The sequence below is a fragment of the Astatotilapia calliptera genome, chromosome 4 (assembly GCF_900246225.1).
Source record: "Astatotilapia calliptera chromosome 4, fAstCal1.2, whole genome shotgun sequence".
NCBI classification, from domain to species: domain Eukaryota; kingdom Metazoa; phylum Chordata; class Actinopteri; order Cichliformes; family Cichlidae; genus Astatotilapia; species Astatotilapia calliptera.
Genome location: NC_039305.1, coordinates 33,127,061 through 33,149,811, shown reverse-complemented (window position 1 = coordinate 33,149,811; position 22,751 = coordinate 33,127,061). Strand labels below are relative to the sequence as shown.

Genomic DNA, 22,751 nt, shown 5'->3' with positions numbered 1-22,751 from the left:
TCACAGTGGACATATCCACTGTGAGCAACCTGTTTTCACACCTTGGCTCATGTGATTAGTGTGATTAATGTCTATTGTCCCTCTTGGGGGGGACACTCCCACAGGGTTTAAATCTGGGACTCTCCACCATTTAACCTCGAACTGAAGAAGCTTCTCGGATGAGAGGTGAAACGCCTTCAAGCAACTTAAATAGTCCAGACTCTTTTCTTTCCACGCATCCTAGACTACGATGACCTGGATGACTGAGAACCTTCACAGAGACAATGAATCAGCTTCTAATAGTTTCATACAAACTAAAGTGATACCCAACATATGCAGTGCTATACACACATATTTACATGTTTCTAAGAGATTGAGAACCAAGCTCTTACCAACATCCTGCACCATGTTCTTGATCAACATGGGAAAAACACAAGACTACTTTCAAATGAGGATTGAAGCCTTTGCTGTTTATTAGATAAGCCACATGCATTCCCTCAATACAATCAGATTCTGCTTAGAACTGCATTCAAAACTATTGAGCCAATATTTTCAGAAAAACAACATGTGGATCCTGGAATAATGGGAGCTTCCATCTTTAAAGGACTGAAGAGGAAGAAGTTTACAAGGAATCATTTAGAAGAGTTTCAAACATCAACTGATTGAATCCATGAATCTGAAAACGTGTTTGTGAGTGAAAGAGACAGACATGTACAGACTGAACTATCTGTTCAACAGTCAGAGTGTTTCTCTAACAGGAGGACACTCTTTACACTCCACTCAGCACAGAGTCACTGAGGAACCAGGATAGAACCAAAACCCAGGATAAAGAGTTTGAGTGAATGTGGTGTTGAAGGTGTGGAGGTGGATCAGAGTGTCAGAGGAGACTCTGTAGAAGGACAGAGTGCCAGCAGGACAGTCCACATACACTGCTGCTCTGTTAGAGACAGAGGAGGAGGAGATGGAGGAGATGCGTCCTTTCATACTATTATGCCTGGCAAATTGTGGACCATCCCCAGAGCAGTTTAGACACCAGGACTGATTATTGTATCCAAACACACAGTCATAACTGCCTCCTTTCCTTCTGATTGTTCTGTAACTCACTGATATATCAACCCTTCCTCTCCACTCGACCTCCCAGTAACAGCGACCAGTCAGACCATTTCTACACAGTAGCTGTTCCCAACTATCAAATCTGTCTGGATGATCAGGATATGACTGAACCTCCTCCACACATGTCACATTCCTGTTGTTGTCAGACAGTTGGAGCTTTGTGTTCACTGTGTTTGTGTCGATTGTGAGTTGACAGGAATCTGATGGAGAGAGCAAACACAATCCAGCTGCAGTTATTGATCCATCATCTGTTCATTGATTGACACTTTGATGATGGCTCCTGACATCAGAATGATGAAGATGGTTGAATGTGTGCTGCTTTGTTTTCATGAATCACGTTAAAAACACACTTACACTTCCTCAGACCTGGTCTCAACCATCGGACTCCAGCAGGCTCCACCCTGAAAGGAGGAGCAGTTTAGACACCAGGACTGATCATTGTATCCAAGCCAACAGTCATAACTGCCTCCTTTCTTTCTGATTCTTCTGTAACTCAGTGATATATAACATATCAGGATTTTTTTATCTGAGTTTTTTTTTTTTTTTTTGGACTTTCTTGCTCACTGTGCATCACGGTATGACCATCTCCTTTTACTTTGTGATTTTAATATTCACGTCGTTTGCCCAGAGAAGCCCCTGGTAAGGACTTCATGGACTTAGTGAACTCTTTTAATCTTGTTCAGTCTGTTAAGGGCACCACTCAAGAACAAGGTCACACATTGGACTTGGTGATATCATATGGATTCTCTTTCTGTAACTTGCATGTCGAGGATGCTGTTTACTGTCATTTTATTCGATTGGACTCCTGCTTGATTGTCTGATGTTAAATCATGGATTTATTCAGTCCCAATTTACACTGCTCTATGATTTGATGGCCACGGGGTGGTGATATCTTCATTCTATCACCTCAGACATCTGTCGAAGGTTGAGTCTTTTCTTTACAGGCGTGACTTCGAAACTGTCAACAATGCTTTGATAACCTTACGCTTGGATTACTGCAACTCCTTTTAATGGGGGTTGGCCAGGGCACTCGGTCACACCTGCAACTGTTGCGGCACGGTTTTTAAAAGAAAATTGGTAAAAGTGGTAAACTGGTAAAGAAAATTTGAGCTTAATACTCCACTTCTGGCCTCCTTACACTGGCTTCCAATTGAATTTAGGATCTATTTTAAAATTCTTTTCCTGTTTTTTAAATCCGTAAATTGTCTGGCACCTGTATATTTGTGCGATCTGCTGACGCCCTATATCCCACCTCGCTCACTCCGGTCAGCTTAGAACAGGGGTGTCAAACTCAAATACACAGTGGGCCAAAATTCAAAACTGGAACAAAGTCGCGGGCTAACGTTAATATTTATTGAAATATATTCCTCTAGATATAAGAATGAATCTCTTCTTATGGACTCTGATGCTGAAAAACTGAATATGGAACAAGCAAAGCTTAATACTAAACAATATATATATTAGCTGTAAAATACCAGTAGGCCAGCTCTAATAGTAATTAGGTATGGCTTCGCGGGCCAAATGTAATTAGGCTGCGGGCCAAACTTGGCCCGCGGGCCAGAGTTTGACACCTATGGCTTAGAAGCTGTTGCTCTCATGGCTAAACCTTAGAGGAGACCAAGCTTTCTCTATTGTGGACCCCAAATCTTTGGAACGATCCTCCTCTTCACATTAGGCAGTCTACATCAGTGGTGGTTTTTAAATCCAGATTAAAAACTCAACTTTATTGCCTGGCCTTTGATTTAGTGGGTCACTGACACTGTTATTTTATTGTTATTTATTTATTGTATTTATTATTCTTATTGTATTTATTATATTTCTGCTGTACCCCTGCCTGGTGGCTTGGATCTCCGACTACCTCACCGACAGACCACAGTACGTCAGGCTGAAGGACATCACGTCTGACACAGTGGTCAGCAGCACAGGAGCACCACAGGGAACTGTGCTGTCCCCTCTTCTCTTCACCCTGTACACCTCTGACTTCTGCTACAACTCTGAATTATGCCATATTCAGAAGTTTGCAGACGACACAGCCATCATGGGGTGTATCTGGGATGATCAGGAAGAGGAGTACAGAAGTCTGGTGAGGAACTTTGTCGCATGGAGTCATACAAACCACCTGCAACTCAACACCTCAAAGACTAAGGAACTGGTTGTGGACTTCGGGAGGTCCAGAGAAGGTCCACTGCCAGTTCAGATAGAGGGGGAGGAGGTGGAGGTGGTCAACAAGTACAAGTACCTCGGGCTGTGGGTGGACAATAAACTGGACTGGTCATGCAACACAGAGCACCTGTATAAAAAAGCCCAAAGCCGACTGTACTTCCTCAGGAGGCTGAGGTCTTTTAACATCTGCAGGAAGCTCCTGAGGATGTTTTACCAGTCAGTGGTTGCTGGAGTACTTTTCTATGCTGTGGTGTGCTGGGGGAGCAGCACAGCAAAGAGGGACTCATCCAGGCTGGAGAAACTGATCAGGAGGGCTAGCTCTGTGGTCGGCATGAAGCTGGACACTCTGGTGACAGTGGCAGAGAAAAGGACATTAAAGAAACTGATGGACATTATGGACAATGCTGGGCATCCTCTGCACACGGCCATAAACAACCAGAAGAGTCTGTTCAGTGACAGGTTGCTTCTCCCCAAGACAAGAACTAACAGACTTAAAAACTCCTTTGTCCCACACGCCATCAGACTGTTTAACTCCTCTCTGGAGGGGAGAGGGAGGGGAAACAGGAGGACAAAGGAGGGGGGAACAACTAAGCTGTAGTGCCTCTGCACCTCACTGTACAATACCTTGTGCAATACTTTTTGTAAATAGTCAACAGTGCAATAGACTCAATACTTGAAATGTGCAATTCACTTGTATTTTTATTTTTTATTCCTATTTATTCTATTTATCCCCTTTGTATATTTTATTTATATTTGTCTCTGTATTTATATATATGTGTGTGTGTGTGTGTGTGTATATATATATATATATATATATATATATATATATATATATATATATATATATATATATATATATATATATATATATATATATATATAACAGTTCTGTAACTGTAACTTCGGTCGTTGCTGTGCTTTTTTTGGAAGTCGAATTTCCCAGAGGAACCCACCCGAGGGATTAATAAAGTTCTATCTTATCTTATCTTATCTTATCTTACAGCACTTTGGTCAGCCATGTGCTATATAAATAAATTATGGTATGGTATGGTTTAAGTGCAGAGAAGCATCTCCCTCTATTTGTCAGCTTCTTCCACAGCTCTGATTGTAAAATAATGATTTTTTCTTTATTTTTATTTTGATTAAGCTAAGCTGACAGTTTTCACTGTTTATTTTTATTCAGTGCTTATTTTAATACCCTTTCTATAGAAAGATGAATACTAAATGTACTGAGATATCTACAAGTTGTTCCCGGAGAAGTGCTCCCTGGACATCTCCTACAGGAATATCTCTTATTGATCAGTTCATGTGTTATGAACAAACAAGAAGTGAGTGAAGGACACAGGAAATGTTTCCAGCTTTTCCTCCTCTATCAGACACTCTCTCCATACCTGAGAGTGTCCAGTCTCCAGCCTGGTTCCTTCAGTCCAGCCGACAGCAGCTTCAATCCTGAGTCTCCTGGATGATTGTAGCTTAGGTCCAGCTCTCTCAGATGGGAGGGGTTGGAGCTCAGAGCTGAGGCCAGAGAAGTACAGCCTTCCTCTGTGATCAGACAGCCTGACAGACTGCAGACACACAAAACAACAATCCATCTGTCAACAATCATTTTCTCTTTGTCATATACAATAACACCTATCCATTTACATCAATTCAGTTTAATCTAACTTTACAACTGACAATACTGTACACACAACTAAAGTCATCTCATGTTGTTTAACAATGTATGGTAACAGCCAACAATATTAGAGAGAAAGCCCCAAGCCTGGGTTAACAGATCATTTATCTGTTAACTCAGGCTTTCTGCTTCATGATCTGTGCACGCTCACATAACAAGGAGACCTTTCAATTCAATTCAATTCAATTTTATTTATATAGCGCCAAATCACAACAAAAGTCACCTCAAGGCGCTTCATAGATACAGAGAAAAACCCAACAATTATATGACCCCCTATGAGCAAGCACTTTGGTGACAGTGGGAAGGAAAAACTCCCTTTTAACAGGAAGAAACCTCCAGCAGAACCAGGCTCAGGGAGGGGCGGCCATCTGCTGCGACCGGTTGGGGTGAGAGAAGGAAGACAGGATAAAAGACATGCTGTGGAAGAGAGACAGAGGTTAATAACAGATATGATTCAATGCAGAGAGGTCTATTAATAGATATTGAGTGAGAAAGGTGACTGGAAAGGAAAAACTCAATGCATCATGGGAATCCCCCGGCAGCCTACGTCTATTGCAACATAAGCAAGGGAGGATTCAGGATCACCTGGTCCAGCCCTAACTATATGCTTTAGCAAAAAGGAAAGTTTTAAGCCTAATCTTGAAAGTAGAGATAGTGTCTGTCTCCCGAATCCAAACTGGAAGCTGGTTCCACAGAAGAGGAGCCTGAAAACTGAAGGCTCTGCCTCCCATTCTACTTTTAAATACTCTAGGAACAACAAGAAGGCCTGCAGAGCGAGAGCGAAGTGCTCTAATAGGGTGATATGGTACTACAAGGTCATTAAGATAAGATGGGGCCTGATTATTTAAGACCTTGTATGTGAGGAGCAGGATTTTGAATTCAATTCTGGATTTAACAGGAAGCCAATGAAGGGAATACAAAACAGGAGAAATATGCTCTCTTTCTAGTCCCTGTCAGGACTCTTGCTGCAGCATTTTGGATTAGCTGAAGGCTTTTCAGGGAGTTTTTTGGACATCCTGATAATAATGAATTACAGTCGTCCAGCCTGGAAGTAATAAATGCATGAACTAGTTTTTTAGCGTCACTCTGAGACAGGATATTTCTAATTTTAGAGATGTTGCGCAAATGGAAGAAAGCAGTCTTACATATTTGTTTAATATGTGCATTGAAGGACATGTCCTGGTCAAAAATGACTCCAAGGTTCCTCACAGCGTTACTGGAGGCCAAGGTAATGCCATCCAGAGTAAGAATCTGCTTAGATACCATATTTCTAAGATTTTCAGGGCCGAGTACAATAACCTCAGTTTTATCTGAATTAAGAAGCAGAAAGTTAGCGGCCATCCAGGTCTTTATGTCTTTAAGACATTCCTGCAGTTTAACTCATTGGTGTGTGTTATCTGGCTTCATGGACAGATAGAGCTGGGTGTCATCGGCATAGCAGTGAAAATTTATGCTATGTCTTCTAATGATGCTGCCTAAGGGAAGCATGTATAATGTAAACAGAATTGGTCCTAGCACTGAACCCTGTGGAACTCCATAATTAACCTCAGTGTGTGAAGAGGACTCTCCATTTACATGCACAAATTGGAGTCTATTAGATAGATATGACACAAACCACTGCAGTGCAGTACCTGTAATACCTACAGCATGTTCTAATCGCTCTAATAGGATATTATGGTCAACAGTATCGAATGCTGCACTAAGGTCTAGCAGGACAAGCACAGAGATGAGTCCACTGTCAGAGGCCATAAGAAGATCATTTGTAACCTTCACTAAAGCTGTTTCTGTGCTGTGATGAGCTCTGAAACCTGAAACCTTTAAACATCATTCACTCATTTCACTAAATGGATGGACTGAGCATGGCCTACAGATGAACTGGTGCTAGAGATCATAAAGAACATCAAATAAAACAGTCAAATTTAACACATTAGATGGAAATATGAGATTAATGCTGCAGACAGTCATTAACCTGCTGAATTCATGAATATCAAGAATGCAGCGAGTGGTAAAAAATAAAGATTTGAACTGCGTGCTCAGTGTTACTGTCAATTCCTAACATGTTCCTAACATGATAGCTGCACTTTAGAGCTCTAAAACTTGAACCTACACATATGTTAAGATTCAGGATTTAAGAATTTTATTGTTATATACACCGCAAAACACAAGTGGTTATGCAGAGCAATAAAATTCTTACTAATCAAGTTCCCTTCACGACTAGATATTCAACTAACTAATATACAGAATAAACTTAACTCTGAGCATAGAAAATAATAAACAAACTTATGTAGCATTTGCAGTGCAAGTAGTTAGGCAACACTGTCCCATTAGTAGATATTCAGGATATGTGATATTAAATTTTTTTTTATTGTATGAAGTTGTATTATATTGTATATAAATGTTCAAAATCGCAAATTTAAAGGTCTAAGATCTTCACAGTTGAGCAATGAGTCAGTGATTCACTACCCTGATGGCCTTTGGATGGAAATTGTTTTTTCATCTGGTTGTCCTTGCTTTCACATTCCTCTAGGAGTGTGAACAGTATGTGCTGTGAGTGGGTGCGGTCTTTGATGATGTTGTGTCCACATTTTCTGACTGAGGTGCTGTAATCGTCTTGACTTCTTTAAGTTGCTCGAAGACGTTTCACCTCTCATCCGAGAAGCTTCTTCAGTTCTAGGGTCCAATGGAGGAGAGTCCCAGATTTAAACCCTGTGGGAGTGTCCCCCCAAGAGGGACAATAGACCCCCTAATGATCCTCTACCTAATCACGAGAGCCAATGTGTGAAAACGGGTTGCTCACAGTGGATATGTCCACTGTGAGCAACCATCTTTGAACAGAGGTGGTGGGTTACGACAACAACTGTCTGCCATCTATAATCCAGTTCTGTGATCCCTTCCCAGACGCCTTAACGCCCAATCACACGCTGGGCGATCTGACCTCAGCAAATCACATGATAGGGTGGGGCTAGGTTTCACAATGAGCTCATCCGAAACCTTGGCTGATTGTGACCCACACCCATTTTCACACCTTTGCTCATGTGATTAGGTAGAGGATCATCAGGGGGTCCTTTGTCCCTCCTTGTGGGGATACTTCCACGAGGTTTAAATCTGGGACTCTCCACTATTTTACCCTGGAACTGAAGAAGCTTCTCGGATGAGAGGTGAAACGTCTTTAAGCAACCTAAAGAAGTCCAGACACTTTTCTTTTCAAGCTCCTTGGACTACGATGACCTGGATGACTGAGAACCTTCACAGACATAATCCACTCAGATGTAAATTAAAGTTCACTTCAAAAAGATAACCTGTTAATGCAGTAATATAATTAATATTTTAAATGATAATCTGTGGAAAAGTTTGAATCCTAACCTGAGAGTTTCCACTATACACTGTGAACGCTTTAGTCCAGTAGACAGAAGCTTCACTCCTGAATCCAGCAGGTCAGAGTTACTCAGGTCCAACTCTCTCAGACTAGAGGACTGGGAGCTGAGAACTGAGGACAGAACTTCAAAGCTTCTATCTGAGAGGTTACAGCCACTCAGTCTGAGAAATAAAAGACAATCAATGAAACAATACTGTAAGGTGTGTTAATAGATTGTGTAATATTAAATCCCGTCTTGATAATTTTTCTTAAGGGAAAACTTAAGATACTAATCAACAACATTTTATGGATGAACTTGGATAAAATGCATTTAATTGGTTAATTCTGAAAAAACAAATTATCTTTTGATCTGACCTCAAAGTATTGAGTTCACAGTTTAAACTTTGTAGTCCAGTAAACAGAATCTTCAATCCTGAAACCTGTAGGTTTTTTATACTCAGGTCCAGCTCTCTCATACTAGAGGACTGAGAGCTGAGAACTAAGGACAGAGCTTCACAGTTTTCCTCTGAGAGTTGACAGACATTGAGTCTGAAAATAAAAACATGAACAAAGACTGTTGTTAAAGTGTAATCAGCGTGCAATAACTAATCCTGTATTTTAAAGAATCCTTATTGTCTTCTTCTGATCAGGTTAGTAAAACTCCACTTTAACACAGAAATGACTAAAAATGCTAAGAAAGAACAATGAATAAAAGTTGTTTAATTTTGTCAGTTGATAAAAACAAACAAACCAAATACAGAATACAAATTGATCTGACCTCAGAACATTCAGTTTGGCGTGTGGACTCTTCACTGAAGCAGACAGAAACTTTACTGCTGAATCATTCAGGCTGTTGGTACTCAGGTCCAGCTCTCTCAGATTACAGGACTGGGAGCTGACGACTGACAACAAATCTTTACAGCCGCTCTCTGACAGGTTACAGCTGCTCAGCCTAAAAAAAACAAAACAAAAAACAAACAAAGTGTGCTACAGTTAGTAAAGTGCTGTTGGTCTCTTTCTTAAATCTAACTTACTGTAAATTCTTTAACCAGTCTCTTCCCCTTAGTTCACAGAGACACAGACAACCATTCAAACTCACACCTGCATAAAGTTTAGATCACCAGGAAACCTAATGCAATATATACACAGGCTGGTGATGGCAGCCTTACAGTTAGATATGGTTACTGACAAGAAACAGGACCTTAGAGGCAATTTCATTTATGAAGTCCACGTTTTTCCATCCATACTGGATACAATCAGGACAGTTGTATCAGAGATTTGTGTTAAAAAGAAAAACAATAGAGAGAGAGAGAGGGATTGCACTGAAGGTGAGACACAAACCAAAACTTTAATGAAATCTCTTTCTATAACCAGATTTTAAAAATTTTAAAATATTTTTAAATCTGTGGTAGCCTATTCTTCTATTCAAAACAATATTTAAAAACTAAAGGGATCACCACATATTTCCTTACAGAGCTTTGTTGGAGGCTTTGACCACTGGCAGCAGCCTCAGAAGGGCCTCCTCTGAAGAAGAGTATTTCTTCAGGTCAAACTCATCCAGATCTTCTTCTGATGACAGTAAGATGAAGACCAGAGCTGACCACTGAGCAGGAGACAGTTTATCTGTGGAGAGACTTCCTGATCTCAAGGACTGTTGGATCTCCTCCACTAGAGAACGATCATTCAGTTCATTTAGACAGTGGAACAGATTGATGCTTTTCTCTGCAGACAGATTCACACTGAGCCTCTCCTTGATATAGTGAACAGTTTTCTGATAGGTCTGTGAGCTAATTCCTGTCTGTGTCAGCAGACCTCGTAGGAGAGTCTGATTGGTCTCCAGTGAAAGACCCAGGAGGAAGCGGAGGAACAAGTCCAGGTGTCCATTTGGACTCTGTAAGGCCATTTTCACAGCACTTTGGTGGAGAGATTGTAGTTTTGGTGTGTTAAATAATTTCAACAACCAGACGGTTGGTTGTTTCACTTCCAGCAGATTGAGTCCAGAGTTGATGAAGGTCAGATGGACATGAAGAGCAGCCAGAAACTCCTGAACACTCAGATGGATGAAGCAGAACACCTTGTCCTGGTACAGTCCTCTCTCCTCTTTAAAGATCTGTGTGAACACTCCTGAGTACACTGAGGCTGCTCTGATATCGATGCCACATTCTGTCAGGTCTGATTCATAGAAGATCAGGTTTCCTTTGTGCAGCTGATCAAAAGCCAGTTTTCCCAGAGACTCAATCATCTTCCTGCTCTCTGGACTCCAATGTTGAGCTGTCTCAGCTCCTCCATCATACTTGACCTTCTTCACTTTGGCCTGAACCACCAGGAAGTGGATGTACATCTCAGTCAGGGTCTTGGGCAGCTCTCCTCCCTCTCTGGTTTTCAGCACATCCTCCAGAACTGTAGCAGTGATCCAGCAGAAGACTGGGATGTGGCACATGATGTGGAGGCTTCGTGATGTCTTGATGTGGGAGATGATCCTGCTGGCCTGCTCCTCATCTCTGAATCTCTTCCTGAAGTACTTCTCCTTCTGTGGGTCAGTGAATCCTCTGACCTCTGTCACCATGGAAACACAGTCAGGAGGGATCTGATTGGCTGCTGCAGGTCGTGTGGTTATCCAGAGGCGAGCAGAGGGAAGCAGTTTCCCCCTGATGAGGTTTATCAGCAGCACATCCACTGAGGTGGACTTTCTAGGGTCAGTTAGGATTGTAGTTTTGTGGAAGTCCAGAGGAAGTCGACATTCATCCAGACCATCAAAGATGAACACAACCTGGAAGTCTTCAAAGCTGCAGATTCCTGCTTCTTTGGTTTCAGTAAAGAAGTGATGAACAAGTTCCACCAAGCTGAACTTTTCCTCTTTCAGCACATTCAGCTCTCTGAAAGTGAATGGAAATATGAACTGGATGTCCTGGTTGGCTTTGTCTTCAGCCCAGTCCAGGGTATATTTCTGTGTTAAGACAGTTTTCCCAATGCCAGCCACTCCCTTTGTCAGCACTGTTCTGATTGGTTCATCTCTTCCAGGTGAGACTTTAAAGATCTCTTCTTGTCTGATTGTTGTTTCTCGTCTGTCTGGTTTTCTGGATGCTGTTTCAATCTGTCTGACCTCATGTTCATCAGTGACCTCTGAAGTCCCTCTCTCTGTGATGTAGAGCTCTGTGTACATTTGATTCAGAAGGGTTGGGTTTCCTGCTTTAGTGATCCCCTCAAAAACACACTGGAACTTCTTTTTCAAGACAGATTTATGTTTGCAGTAACAATCTCCAGCTGGATGTTCTAAAGAACAATCGCAAAAACACAACATTAACAATCACTTCATGTTTTCATGACAGTTTCTGCCCCACTGAGAAATGACTATAACCATGTTGTCCCATCTCTTGAAAGCAACATTTATTTCTTATATAAACATTTTATTCAGCCAGCAGCTCATCTTTAGCAAAATCTTCTTACTGCTCTGCAGACAGTCAGCCAGCTCCTCCTGCTTCATTCTCCTCAGGAAGTCAAGTGTGATCTTCACAAATGCCTCTCTGCTGCTCCTCTGCTCATCATCCTCCCTCTGACTCTCTAAGCATTCTGGGTAATCTGGACTCAGAGTCTTCTGGATCTTCTTCAGCTCGTTCTTCACAAAAGTGATGATGTTGTCCTCCAGCAGCTGGAACGGAATACTTTATGAATGAGCCAATCAGACTGAAATCAAGGAGCCAAACATCAGATCCATGTTGGACACACTGACGATCCACTGGTCTACAAAGAGCAGCATGGAGATGTCTTTGAACAGAATAGATGTAAAAGTAGCTGTTGTACATGTACAGACCATAAATACGGAGTCGAGGTGTGTTTGATGCTGCTGGGCAGACTGACCACTGGGAACCTCTGAGCTCTCCTGGTCATCCAATCTGATCCCGCTGACTTTTCTGTAAAAAAAAATGAGCATATTTAGTGAACGTCTGAAAATATATTTTGTGACAAATTAGCATTTTTTTCCAGCAACATAAATTCATAAGTTCAGTAAATTATTTTTTCCCCAAACATCACAGCACAAAGGCTCTATTGAGCAAACCATCCCTTTAACGTTAACTAGTAATGACTTCGTGAACTTCTCCACAAATAAAATTTTTATCATTATATAAAAAATTACCAATAATCATCCCACAGATGTAATATTATCTACAGCTACTTTTAGTACCATTGACGTTAAGTTAGACTCTTTTTCTCCAATTGATCTTTCTGAGTTAACTTCCATAATTACTTCCTCCAAACCATCAACATGTCTTTTAGACAGTGTTGGGGAGTAACGGAATACATCTACCGCCGTTACGTATTTAAAATACAAAATATGAGTAACTGTATTCCGTTACAGTTACCGTTTAAAAAGGTGGAATTTAGAATACTGTTACTTTGCTGAAATAAATGGATTACACGGTGGTCTTTTCCTGTTTCATATTGTGGCAGGTCAGGTCTGGTTTTGTTTGACTGCTATGTTCTGTTGTTCCAGGTGGCAGTGTTACAGTTGCCATCGTTACAAGGCGACGCGCTCTGTCTGCGACTGTGTATTTCCTGGGTGAGAGAGCGCCTTTTTGTTGTTGTTGTTGTTGTGCTAAGCTATGCCGAGCAGTTGGGTTAGCGGCGGTGTGTTTCTGTTGGAAAATAAATGGCTGTGCTCCCTGGAAACTCGGGGAAGCAAGACCAAACGACACCTCTGTCTCATCCTTGTCTGAGCTCACCACAATATGTTTGGCTATACCCTCTATTTTTGGTAATTCCACGCCGGTGGAAACCCAAAGAAAACACGCATTAAGAAACCCTAATACCCGTGTCTCAATCTCACGTCTCATAATGACATGAAGAAATATTTTTTAAAATGATTTAATATGAAGGCAACAGGCAGAGTGTTACAGGCACAGCCCTAAAGAATGTAGCCTTATGGGCAGTGTAGTCCGTGCTGCAGGGAGAATGGACTGTCATACCCTTTATGTGTCTGCACGAGGAGAGAGAAAAAGGAGAGTGGAAAAGTACGAGTTGTCATCGAGCAGAAACGGGAGATGGAAGCATGTAAATATAATAATAACCACTGCAGCCAAGAAGAGTGCCTGACGAGCCCAGCTGTAAGTAAGCTATTAAGACTCGACTGTACCCTGTGTTCGTGTTTTCCTCCGAAACAATAAGTTCCGTTGGAGCAGCCTTTCAACGCCTCTCTCTGTCTCTTGAAAGCAAAGTTGACCCAGACAACAAAGTAAAGCTAGTTTTCGGCTATGAGCCCGACACGAACCCGACGTATTAGCCAGAGGTCCCTTTACTACGGTTCGGAGCCGCGGACCTTCAGTAATAGTAATAAATATCAAAGCAATAGTACATTCATGTGGTTGTAAAAAGCATGATAATATATTAAGTAATTCAAAGTATTCAGAATACTTTACTCTCATTGAGTAACGTAATGAAATACATTACAAAATACATTTTGGGGCATGTATTCTGTAATCTGTAGTGGAATACATTTTAAAAGTAACCCTAACCCTAACCTTCCCAACACTGCTTTTAGACCCCATTCCTACAAAACTGCTCAAAGAAGTCCTGCCATTAATTAATTCTTCAATCTTCAATCCTTTCAACATGTAAATTAAATTAATCAGAACGGGTTTTTTTGTATGTAATTTGTATAGTATGTAAATGTACTTGTATATTGTATATTTTTAACATGTTGAAATAAATTACCAATCAATCAATCAATCTTAAATATGATCAACCTATCTCTAATAATCAGCTATGTACCACAGGCCTTCAAGCTGGCTGTACTTAAGCCTTTACTCAAAAAGCATCTCTAGACCCAGCAGTCTTAGCTAATTATAGGCCAATCTCCAACCTTCCTTTCATATCAAACATCCTTGAAAGAGTAGTTGTCAAACAGCTAACAGATCATCTGCAGAGGAATGGCTTATTTGAAGAGCTTCAGTCAGGTTTCAGAGCTCATCACAGCACAGAAACAGCTTTAGTGAAGGTTACAAATGATCTTCTTATGGCCTCTGACAGTGGACTCATCTCTGTGCTTGTCCTGCTAGACCTCAGTGCAGCGTTCGATACTGTCGACCATAATATCCTATTAGAGCGATTAGAACATGCTGTAGGTATTACAGGTACTGCACTGCAGTGGTTTGTATCATATCTATCTAATAGACTCCAGTTTGTTCATGTAAATGGAGAGTCCTCTTCACACACTGAGGTTAATTATGGAGTTCCACAGGGTTCAGTGCTAGGACCAATTCTGTTTACATTATACATGCTTCCCTTAGGCAGCATCATTAGAAGACATAGCATAAATTTTCACTGCTATGCCGATGACACCCAGCTCTATCTGTCCATGAAGCCAGATAACACACACCAATGAGTTAAACTGCAGGAATGTCTTAAAGACATAAAGACCTGGATGGCCGCTAACTTTCTGCTTCTTAATTCAGATAAAACTGAGGTTATTGTACTCGGCCCTGAAAATCTTAGAAATATGGTATCTAACCAGATTCTTACTTTGGATGGCATTACCTTGGCCTCCAGTAACACTGTGAGGAACCTTGGAGTCATTTTTGACCAGGACATGTCCTTCAACGCACATATTAAACAAATATGTAAGACTGCTTTCTTCCATTTGCGCAACATCTCTAAAGTTAGAAATATCCTGTCTCAGAGTGACGCTGAAAAACTAGTTCATGCATTTATTACTTCCAGGCTGGACGACTGTAATTCATTATTATCAGGAAGTCCAAAAAACTCGCAGATGACCGCCCATCCCTGAGCCTGGTTTTGCCAGAGGTTTCTTCCTGTTAAAAGGGAGTTTTTCCTTCCCACTGTTGCCAAAGTGCTTGCTCATAGGAGGTCATATGACTGTTGGGGTTTTCTCTGTATCTACTGTACAATATAAAGCACCTTGAGGCAACTTTTGTTGTGATTTGGCGCTATATAAATAAAATTGAATCGAATTGAAAGGCAATATCTCTTTCTTTTCAGTTTTCTCTGTGATCAAATCTTAGCATCACTATCATGAAACATACATTCATTCAAAATGTATGTTTCAAAATGCATGAATATTGTATGACCAGAAAAACTAATCATTGTAATGAATGGCACTCTTGTTGAGCTTACATGATAATCATTTATTCTAGGGTATGAATTGTATGGGCTCAAAATGTGGTCATAAATATTTTGTAAATCAGATTGCGTAGTTTTGAGTTTTTTGACCATGTAAACCAAAATATCTGAAAGTGTTATGTTTTTGCATAGATGAGAAATTGTGCGTGTAAAAAAAATTATACAAGTTACACATTTTTTTTGTTAAGGTCTAGTTACGGATACAAAGCAAAAAACTACGTAAACTCTCAGCTCAACTTCCCTGGCTGTGTGTGAGTTTCAACTTATCAACTTTATAATGCCGATTGCCAGTCTTGGTAGCCGGGGATCAGTCTGCCAGGGCCTCCGCTCCTGGCCGCTGCCCGGCACACAATGCACCCGACCCCTATGGTACCTCCTGCGGGTGGTGGGCCTGCGGGAGGATGGGCCCATGTCCCCTTTTCAGGCTGTGCCCGGCAGGGCCCCATGGACTAAGGCCTGGCCACCACACGCTCGCCCTTGGGCACCCTCCCTGGGCCTGGCTCCAGGGTGGGGTCCCAGTAACCCTACCCCGGGCAGGGTAAACTGTTCCCTCGATGTTTTCTTCATAAGGGTCTTCTGAATCGCTCTTTATCTGGTTCCTCACCCAGGACCAATTTGCCATGGGAGACCCTACCAGGGGGCAAAAGCCCCTGGACAACATAGCCTCTGGGATCCCATGGACACACAAACCCCTCCACCACGATAAGGTAGCGATTCGCGGACGTTTCAACTTTCCAGTACGAATTTTGACCAAATTTTTCTTCCTTTCATCCGATTGGTCAATGTCATGTCAATCACATATTTAACAATCCAATCAGAGAACATATGGGTTTGGCTGTCAGAGTGGCGCTGTACTGAGCTTCAGGTCCTAAAAGGGTAATACAGTTTGAAGCTGGAGGATCTCTATGTGAATATCCCATAAGACTCTTACAAGCTAGGTCCCCTAACTTTCAGTAGCTGTTGAAAGGATAAAGTTGTGGTGTATCAGTGTAAGTAAGTAAGTAAGTAAGTAAAATTTATTTATTAAGCACTTTTCACAGACAGTCACAAAGCGCTGTGCACAAATATTAAAATAAACAATACAATCAATAGACATTATACACAATGTAAAAGATCAAATGTAAATAATGTAAAAAATATAAAATATGTAGATCAACAAAAGGCTTGTTTGAACAGAAAAGTTTTTAACTGCTTTGAAAAAGAATCCACAGAGTCAAGCAAACGTAATTGTAGTGGTAAACTGTTCCACAGCCTTGGTGCCACAGACTACAAGGCTCTGTCCCCTTTTGTCTTCAGTCGTGTACAGGGCTTTATTTTTATGTTACGTACGTACAACAGTATTACAACAGACTCTGAGTCTGTGAGCGGAGATGACGAGCAGCAGTGTATTTTATAAGAAGCTTGGATAAATAATCTGGAGCCTGGCCATTTAGTGCTCTGTATGTTAAAACAAGAATTTTAAAGCGAATTCTAAACTCTATTGGGAGCCAATGTAAAGAATATAAGATGGGAGTAATGTGAACACATTTGGTAGAACAAGTTAGTAGTCTGGCTGCTGCGTTTTGTATTGCCAAGATTTCAAATATTTGACTTGACAGATGGACAGAAAGAGGCAAGAACCTGACTAATTTTAGAATGTAGCTCAGGAGGAGCTATGATCATGGTGAGATGATGAGATGAGATAGCCTTTATTTGTCACTTGCAGGTCTTTTGCCCACAACCGAGATGACAGACCTTGCCGACCATACATACAATACACAAACATCACATTGTGGAGACAGGTCAGGCTAGGTAGCGAGGAAAAAAGCATCGAAATGTGTAACACAGAAGTAATTAAGGAAAGTATTACAATCTTCATCAGAAAGCAACAGAGCATGCTGGGTTGGAGGAGAAACAATACTGTTGATGGTATCAAATAGAACTCTGGAATTATTTTTATGACGATTTATAATATTATTGAAGTAAGAGGATCTGGCCTCTTTGACTGACTCATTATATAGGTAAAGTAGTTCTTTAAAGTCCTCACGATGGACAATCAGACCAGTGGACTTCCACAGACGCTCTGCTTATCGATAGGAGCGTCGAAGACCACGAGTCTGATTATTTAACCGTGGTTTGCGGGAACTAACAGAGCAATAACTGGTTTTAAAAGGAGTAACCTGATTTAGAATGGCAAGACAGTGTTCATTAAAAGAATTAGTTAAAAGCTCAACCTCGTTAGAAGAACTTTTAAAATTAAAAAGAGGAAAACTCAGAAATTATAGAGTCGTCAATAAAGCACCTGCGCCTAATAGAACCTTGAGGATGGTACTCTGAATTAACAGATACAGTAAAAGAGACAACTTCATTTAAATTCAAGTGGTCAAGGAAAACACCATAGGTGAAGACCAGAGTGTGCCCAGCCGTATGAGTAGCCCCTGCTACATGCTGAACAAAGTTGAAAGAGTCCATAATGCTCAGGAACTCCTTAGTGTTACTGTTTGTTGAGTCATCCACATGAATGTTGAAATCTCCAACAATGATAACCATGCCCATTTTAATAGTGGAAGTTAAAAATTCTTGTAGGTCTGACAAAAAAGACGCAGCAGACCCAGGTGGACGATAAATTAAAGTGCCGTATATGGGCTTTTCTCTTCCAATTTTTATTTTTATTTTATTTATTTTATTTTTATTATTTAAGCATCTCAAAAGAGTTGTAGCAGCTTGAAGAAACCATCTGGCATAAAAATGTCTTTTTAAAAATTACAGCTGTTCCACCTCCTCGTCCAGATAGCCGAGGTGCACAGATAAATGAACAGTCAGCAGGACAAAGCTCACAGATGTGAGACTTCATTCTTAAAATATAAGACTTATTGGCGATTGAGCAGGCATTAATTAACATCCATTTAAGGTTGCGACTCACTGGGACAAGGGTAGACAGAGTCCGCGCTATGCGGTAAGCCGCGCAGCAAAACAGGGTTCCTGCCGCGATCAGGCTTGGCTTTCCATGCTTTCAGATGGCAGCCTGGGTGGTAAACATAGTGGGTTGTGGGGATTAATCAAGTTCCGACAAGTCTCAGGCGAATCTCACCGGTAGCAACCCAGGAATAGAGTCCCCGAAGGTCCATCTCTTTCCGAAGACGACGGAGTAGGACATGAAGGCCAGCTCGCTTACTCTGCTTTCTCCAACAAGGCCTCTAAAGCAAAAATGAGCTAACCGGCAAGAGTGGAGGTAAACCGGGTGCTGCGTTGCACTCTAACGGCGGTAGGAAAACAGCCTCATTTCGTTGACTCTGAAAGCTATCCATTGCAGATTTGATCGCTAGCAACGCATGACGATCATAAATCCGAAGGGAGGTGACACCAGAAAAAACTGCAACAAAAACACTTGCATAGCATATAAAATAAACAAACACGCGGACGAAGGCAGCAGCACAGCCAAACACAGGCGCCATCTTGACCCTGTGGTCAGAAATACCATTACTTTAGTATTACCTTCACACAAAGTCAGGGCTGACCCAGGACCATTACTGTGAGTCACACTTTGCAGTATATAGGTCTTTTCACAATGGAGGTGGCATCCACTGTGCTGACCGCTAACTAAGAGCAAAGGATCCAAAAATTTGTGGTGTTAGTCGCTGAGCTCTCTCGTTTTTTGCACCAGCTCTACGTTTACTAGATGCACCTGCTCCTTGTCATTATAAAGCATGTATCTCTCTGACTTTATATCCTCTACAAAAGTTTGTGTTGTATTATATTCAAATCTTCAATAAAAACATGTATCACTCATTCACAACGAAGAAAGCTTTATAACTATCCTGACTAGTAAAGCGCTTGTCATTTCCACAACACTGCTTTCCCCCCGAGATCCACAGAGTTGTTGAAAAGGCTCTGGAGGTCCATGTATAAGCACGTAAACCTGTGACAAAAAAAATTCACCAAACTTGGACACGAACAGGTTTTCCTTTGTGGTGATGAAGAAAAACAGTGGCACGTGAAATGGCATTTACCCAACCAGGATCTGAAGCTCAGTAAAGCACCCCTCCGACAGCCAAACCCATCTGTTCTCTGGTTGGATTGTTAAATTTGTGTTTTCATAACATAATCAGGTTACGACCCGGCTCGAAATGACCATAACAAGAGCAGGGTGTCCCGTGACTTCCCACGCCCAAACAGACACAGCCACAGCATCGGACTTTTAACAATGGTTTATTCACAACAATGGCACTTAAGGTAGTGGGAGTGTATAATTTCGGGGTGAGCTAAGTTCAAGGTTCAAGGTTCAAGGTTCTTTATTTGTCACATGCATAGTTATACAAGTATAACACACAGTGAAATGTAGCCTGACACGCTACATTATATATATATACAGTGGGGCAAAAAAGTATTTAGTCAGCCACCGATTGTGCAAGTTCCCCCACTTAAAATGATGACAGAGGTCAGTAATTTGCACCAGAGGTACACTTCAACTGTGAGAGACAGAATGTGAAAAAAAAATCCATGAATTCACATGGTAGGATTTGTAAGGAATTTATTCGTAAATTAGGGTGGAAAATAAGTATTTGGTCACCTCAAACAAGGAAAATCTCTGGCTCTCACAGACCTGTTACGTTCTCTGTAAGAAGCTTTTCTGTCCCCCACTCGTTACCTGTATGAATGGCACCTGTTTGAACTCATCATCTGTATAAAAGACACCTGTCCACAGCCTCAAACAGTCAGACTCCAAACTCCGCCATGGCCAAGACCAAAGAGCTTTCGAAGGACACCAGGAAAAGTATTGTAGACCTGCACCAGACTGGGAAGAGTGAATCTACAATAGGCAAGCAGCTTGGTGTGAAAAAATCAACTGTGGGAGCAATCATCAGAAAATGGAAGACATACGAGACCACTGATAATCTCCCTCGATCTGGGGCTCCACGCAAGATCTCATCCCGTGGGGTCAAAATGATCATGAGAACGGTGAGCAAAGATCCCAGAACCACACGGGGGGACCTGGTGAATGACCTGCAGAGAGCTGGGACCAAAGTAACAAAGGTCACCATCAGTAACACACTACAACGGCAGGGAATCAAATCCCGCAGTGCCAGACGTGTTCCGCTGCTGAAGCCAGTGCATGTCCAGGCCCGTCTGAAGTTTGCCAGAGAGCACATGGATGATACAGCAGAGGATTGGGAGAATGTCATGTGGTCAGATGAAACCAAAGTAGAACTTTTTGGTATAAACTCAACTCGTCGTGTTTGGAGGAAGAAGAATACTGAGTTGCATCCCAAGAACACCATACCTACTGTGAAGCATGGGGGTGGAAACATCATGCTATGGGGCTGTTTTTCTGCCAAGGGGACAGGACGACTGATCCGTGTTAAGGACAGAATGAATGGGGCTATGTATCGTGAGATTTTGAGCCAAAACCTCCTTCCATCAGTGAGAACTTTGAGGATGAAACGAGGCTGGGTCTTCCAACATGACAATGATCCAAAACACACCGCCCGGGCAACAAAGGAGTGGCTCCGTAAGAAGCATTTGAAAGTCCTGGAGTGGCCTAGCCAGTCTCCAGACCTCAACCCCATAGAAAATCTGTGGCGGGAGTTGAAAGTCCGTGTTGCTCGGCGACAGCCCCAAAACATCACTGCTCTCGAGAAGATCTGCATGGAGGAATGGGCCAAAATACCAGCTACTGTGTGTGCAAACCTGGTAAAGACCTATAGTAAACGTTTGACCTCTGTTATTGCCAACAAAGGTTATGTTACAAAGTATTGAGTTGTATTTTTCTTATTGACCAAATACTTATTTTCCACCCTGATTTACGAATAAATTCTTTACAAATCCTACCATGTGGATTCATGGATTTTTTTTTCACATTCTGTCTCTCACAGTTGAAGTGTACCTCTGGTGCAAATTACTGACCTCTGTCATCATTTTAGGTGGGGGAACTTGCACAATCGGTGGCTGACTAAATACTTTTTTGCCCCACTGTATATAGTATATGCATTGGGTGAATGTGCAGTAGTAGCAGCAAGCAGGTGAATTCTGTACATTAATATGAATAGACATCTGACTATTTTACAGGATAGACAATATAAACATATTTAAAATTAAAGGAATTTGGAATGTACATTGTGCCTTGGTTTAGAGTGTCTGGAAGAGTCCTGTCTCAGTCAATTATAGATGATGTGAGAGGGCGGGTGTGTGTGTTTAGGGCCTGGATGGCTTGGGGATAGAAGCTCCTCTTGAGTCTCTCTGTCCTTGCCCGGATGATGCGGAACCTTCTACCAGATTGCAGAAGTTGGAACAGTTTGTTGCCAGGATGGGACGGGTCCTTCAGTATCTGCACTGCTCTAGTCCGGCATCTCCTGGTGTAGGTGTCCTGAAGCGGGGGGAGAGCAATCCTGCAGCAGCGTTCTGCTGTACGGATCACTCTCTGGAGAGCTTTTTGGTCCTTCACACAGCTGTTCCCAAACCACGATGTCATGTTCTGTGTGAGGATGCTCTCCACAGCGCCTGTATAGAAAATCCTGAGGATCTTTGGAGAGACCCTGAACTTCCTCAGTTGTCGTAGGTGATACAGGCGCTGCCTAGCCTTTTTGGTCTGGACCTGAATGTGGGCAGCCCATGTCAGGTCTGAGATGTGAACACCAAGATACTTGAAGGACTGCACCCTCTCCACTGGAGCTCCATTGATGATGATGGGCTTGTAGTCTCTGTGCTGACTCCTTCTGATGTCCACCACCAGCTCCTTGGTCTTGCTGACGTTCAGCTGGAGGTGGTTGTCCTGGCACCACGATGCCAGATTCTTCACTTCATCCATGTAGGCCGCCTCATCGTTGTTGGAGATGGCACCCAACACCACTGTGTCGTCAGCAAACTTCACAATGGTGTTGGAGCCATGGGTGGCCACACAGTCTGAAGTGTAGAGGGAGTAGAGCAGTGGCGAGAGGACACATCCCTGAGGTGCTCCTGTGTTGATGGTGATGCTGTTGGAGAAGCACCTGCCCACCCTCACCACCTGAGTTCTGCCAGTGAGGAAGTCCAACACCCATGCACACAGACGGCTGTTAAGTCCCAGGTCCCTCAGCTTTGTGAACAGTCTGCAGGGCACTATTGTGTTAAACGGTGAACTGTAATCAACAAACAGTATTCGCACATAGTTACCCTGTTTCTTGTCCACATGGCTGAGAGTGGTGTGTAGGACGTGGGCGATGGCATCCTCTGTGGATCTGTTGGATCTGTAGGCGAACTGCAGCGGATCTATGGTGTCTGGGATGGAGGGGAGATGATGTTCTTCAGCAGCCTCTCAAACACCTTCATTACTACCGAGGTCAGTGCAACTGGCCGGTAATCGTTCAGGGATGAGGG

At 42.1% G+C, this 22,751-nt stretch overlaps 1 protein-coding gene across 1 annotated transcript in view; it reads right to left on the bottom strand.

Annotated features, from left to right (window-relative positions):
• Window positions 1-731: 731 nt before the first annotated feature.
• Window positions 732-22,751, bottom strand: part of LOC113019957 (NLR family CARD domain-containing protein 3-like) — a 41,961-nt gene continuing 19,941 nt past the window's right edge. The window contains exons 5-13 of the mRNA XM_026163620.1: window positions 12,097-12,196; window positions 11,733-11,934; window positions 9,758-11,543; window positions 9,064-9,237; window positions 8,661-8,834; window positions 8,294-8,467; window positions 4,647-4,820; window positions 1,447-1,493; window positions 732-1,292 (exon numbers count right to left, since the gene is read on the bottom strand). Of these exons, the coding sequence (XP_026019405.1) occupies window positions 760-1,292; window positions 1,447-1,493; window positions 4,647-4,820; window positions 8,294-8,467; window positions 8,661-8,834; window positions 9,064-9,237; window positions 9,758-11,543; window positions 11,733-11,934; window positions 12,097-12,196 (3,364 nt within the window). The 3' untranslated portion in view covers window positions 732-759. The remainder of the gene's footprint in view (window positions 1,293-1,446; window positions 1,494-4,646; window positions 4,821-8,293; window positions 8,468-8,660; window positions 8,835-9,063; window positions 9,238-9,757; window positions 11,544-11,732; window positions 11,935-12,096; window positions 12,197-22,751) is intronic.